General features: G+C 34.5%; 1 protein-coding gene across 1 annotated transcript in view; it reads left to right on the forward strand.

The window, feature by feature from the left end:
* The window catches only part of ULK2 (unc-51 like autophagy activating kinase 2), a 197,366-nt gene extending 195,537 nt beyond the window's left edge, over positions 1-1,829 (forward strand). Inside the window, exon 27 of the mRNA XM_045290282.1 lies at positions 216-1,829. Coding sequence (XP_045146217.1) covers positions 216-274 — 59 coding nt within the window. The 3' untranslated portion in view covers positions 275-1,829. The remainder of the gene's footprint in view (positions 1-215) is intronic.
* The last annotated feature ends 1,604 nt before the right edge of the window (positions 1,830-3,433 follow it).

Raw genomic sequence — 3,433 nt, forward strand, 5'->3', positions numbered from 1 at the left:
CTACTTTGCAGCATTAAACTAGAAATCTTAACTATTATCAGGCAGAAAAAAGAAACTATTCAGGACTGTTACTTTGGGGAAAGGATACAACAGAGATGAGGATGTGTGGGTAAAGAATGATTTCTCCCCTAAGTTTGAAAGATACATTAATTCTTTCCCTGGTCTGGAAATAGAAATTATTTTTATTAAGAACTTAATTTTTGTTTTATTTCTAGATAAGTCTAGTATTGAAAGAAGATTATCGGTACTTTGCTATAGCACCATGGTGATGTAAGCAGCAGCACATTTGTCCCACGGACCAGTCTGGAAATGTGAAGTGATACATTTGGAATTTCTGCTTGGGTTCAATTGCCCTCCCCAGAAAACTGTTAGTTCCTTAACATTTGACAACCAAAGTACACACAGTGATTTCAAAAAATGAAAAATAATGCCAAAATGAAACGTTTGTAGGAAGTCTGACATATCAGAGAAGTCACCTTTGCTCTTTTTCTTTGTGCAAGCAGAAGTAAAAATCTCCCACTTGGCTCTGTATGAACCTAGTAAATAAATGTACCGTGGAATTGGCATTATCAGTACAGTTATTCGTACAGAGAATTAAAATGAAACCACGCGAGTGGCCCATTATTTACTTCATGAGTGCAATGTAGTGAATTCCATGTGGATTAGAATGATGTTAAGTTGTTTAGTATGTCTGACTCAAACTACTAAAAATAACTGAGGTAATAAAGTGGAAATATCTGTATCTCATCCAAGCAGTTTGTTATTTGGGGTAACTTTGTTTAAATCTTAACATGCATCCTAAAACAGCTCAGTCAATGGTAGCTTAAGAAGAGGCACAGATGGCTCTGAGAAGAAATTATGATGTCTTCAATATGCTCCTATGTTAATCTTCCAAAATATTTCATATTGCACTCCTTTATTAAAAAAACAACTATATTGGATTTTGCAATTTAAAAATCCAACTACATTGGATTTTGCAATTTAAATGGACTTATTTAAACTATTTCCATAATTTAAATATAATCTCTAGTGGACTTTTAAAGATAAACAAACAAACTTAATTCATGTTAAATTTTGGGGGGGTTTTGTTTGTTTTAACTTATTCATCCACAATTATAAATTTTCTCAGATGTTTTCAGTTGCTGGTTATTTGCTTTTGGTTGCATTTCATACTGAGCATGCAGAATGTGCATTGATGCCTGCAATCTCTACTAAAGGCTAGATTTATTTGGGTAATATTAGAGCAAATATCATACATACATCAAGAATTTTACTAGGACTAAAACAAGTTGATATTCTCTAAGGAAAATGGGCAGCTTTCTCCAGCTCTCTGTGTGTTTTTCGTATTAGTTCTGATAGTTCACCAAACAGTTAATCATGGAGAAAACCATAAGCACCCCTCCAGAAATAGTGTTTTATATTGTTTCTTTTACTTACCTGCTTGAATACTTGAATAACCCAGTCTCCAGTTTTTCCTTTATTTTAATCCTATTAGAAACTATAACCTGATAAATTATACAGAAACTCTTTGGCATTAATCTAATTTTAGTATATTGATAATACAAATAGGATTTTTTCATTACTTTGACAAAATAATGTAATTTCTACCTGTTTATCTGTATGAAATGCCAGCAGTTAATTTGAACATTTATTTATATGATGTTTGTATTTTTAGGTCTTTAATACAGTGTTTCTACCTCTCATTTGTAATTGCATGCATTATTCTCGAAACCAGATAAACTCACTGAATTGTTGTCTACTAGCCTTTTTATTATTGCCTGTAAAAAATGTATATTAAGGTAAAATAAAACTTACAAAGTGTTTTTAGGGTACACTTGAATCCATGTTAAATGTCTTGTCAAGACCTGATTGTTCATTAGTGAATTTTGGAAATTGGTTATCAACGTCTTTTGTGTTACCCAAAGATGTGATTCTTGGGGACTGCCATACAGGTTCTGAAAGCATAGAAAGCTTAGACTGTTGAGTGTACCTTCCTGGAGGGACTTAGAAGCACTTTTGTTATACTCTATTTTATAGTTTTTAGAGTCCACAGTGTAGTTTCATTTATCGATGTGATCTCACTTGATCTTCCTAGTGAGGTAGGTTTAGTCTCTTTTATTCTCACTCCAAATTCCTTTATTTATTTATTTTTCCTTTTCCCTAAACCCAACCCTAACAAAAACCTAACCCTATCACTATACCTAACAAAAAACCTCGCCCCTACCCTAATGCAAAAGGTAAATCTAACAAATCATTATCGTAAACACAGGTGTTATCACTTACACCTAACCCCAAACCTATCCCTAACACCAAGCTTAACCCTAACTCTAACACAAACCCTAGCCCCTAAATCTAACAATAAAACCTATCCCTAAACCTAACTTAAACCCTAACACTAACCTGAAACCTAACTCTAACCTTAACAAAAACTCTAATCCTAACACAAACCTAAACTTAACCCTAACCTTAACTCTAACCTACGCCTAACCCTACCCCTAACAAATTCTAACCCCTACTGGAACCCTAAGGCTAATCCTAACGTTGGCCCCAGCCCTAACCAACAAAAAGTAACCCTAACCCTTACCCTAATTCTAACCCTGAACTCTTAATCCATAACACAGGTGTTATCACTTAACTCCTAACCCTAAACATGACCAAAACACAAACCCTAACCCTAATACTTACCCAAACACAAACTGTAACAAGAATCTTAACCCTAAATTTAGCCCTAAACCTAACCCTAAAACAAACGCTAATCCTCAACTTTAAACTAAGTCTAACACTAACTCTAATCCTGAACTCTTAATCCTTAACAAGCTGTAATCACTTACTCCTAAGCCTAACCCTAACACAAACCCTAAACTTAAGCTAACCCAAACCTCAACCCTAAACCTAATCCTAACAAAAACCCTAACACAATCACAAACCCTAAACCTAACACAAACACTAACTCTGAGCATAACCGGAACCCAACCCCGAAAGATAAAACAAACTCTAACCCTCACCCTTACCCTGAACTCTTAATCCTTATTAGAAGTGTTATCATCAACCCCCTAAACATATCCTTAAACCTAACCCAAAACCTAGTACTAACACTAACATTAAAAAAAAACACCAAACCCTATACCTAACCCAAAACATAACCTTAAACCTACAATGAACCCTAACCCTAATCCTAACAAAAACCCTAACTTTAATCATTACCCTAACACAAACCCTAATGATAAACCTAATCCTAACACTACCCCTAAAAAAATCCTAAAGCTATCCCTAACCCTAACATAAGTCCTAACAGTAACCCTAACACTTAACCCTAACTCTAAAACCTAACTCTAGCACAAACCCTAACCCTAATACAACTGTGATGCTAACTCTAAACCTAACCCTAACCTGAGCACAAATCTTTTTTTTTTTTTTTACTGAGTCCTGCCAA

The sequence above is a fragment of the Echinops telfairi genome, unplaced genomic scaffold, assembly GCF_000313985.2.
Source record: "Echinops telfairi isolate 266 unplaced genomic scaffold, ASM31398v2 ScPeMD7_35;HRSCAF=133_1, whole genome shotgun sequence".
NCBI lineage: Eukaryota > Metazoa > Chordata > Mammalia > Afrosoricida > Tenrecidae > Echinops > Echinops telfairi.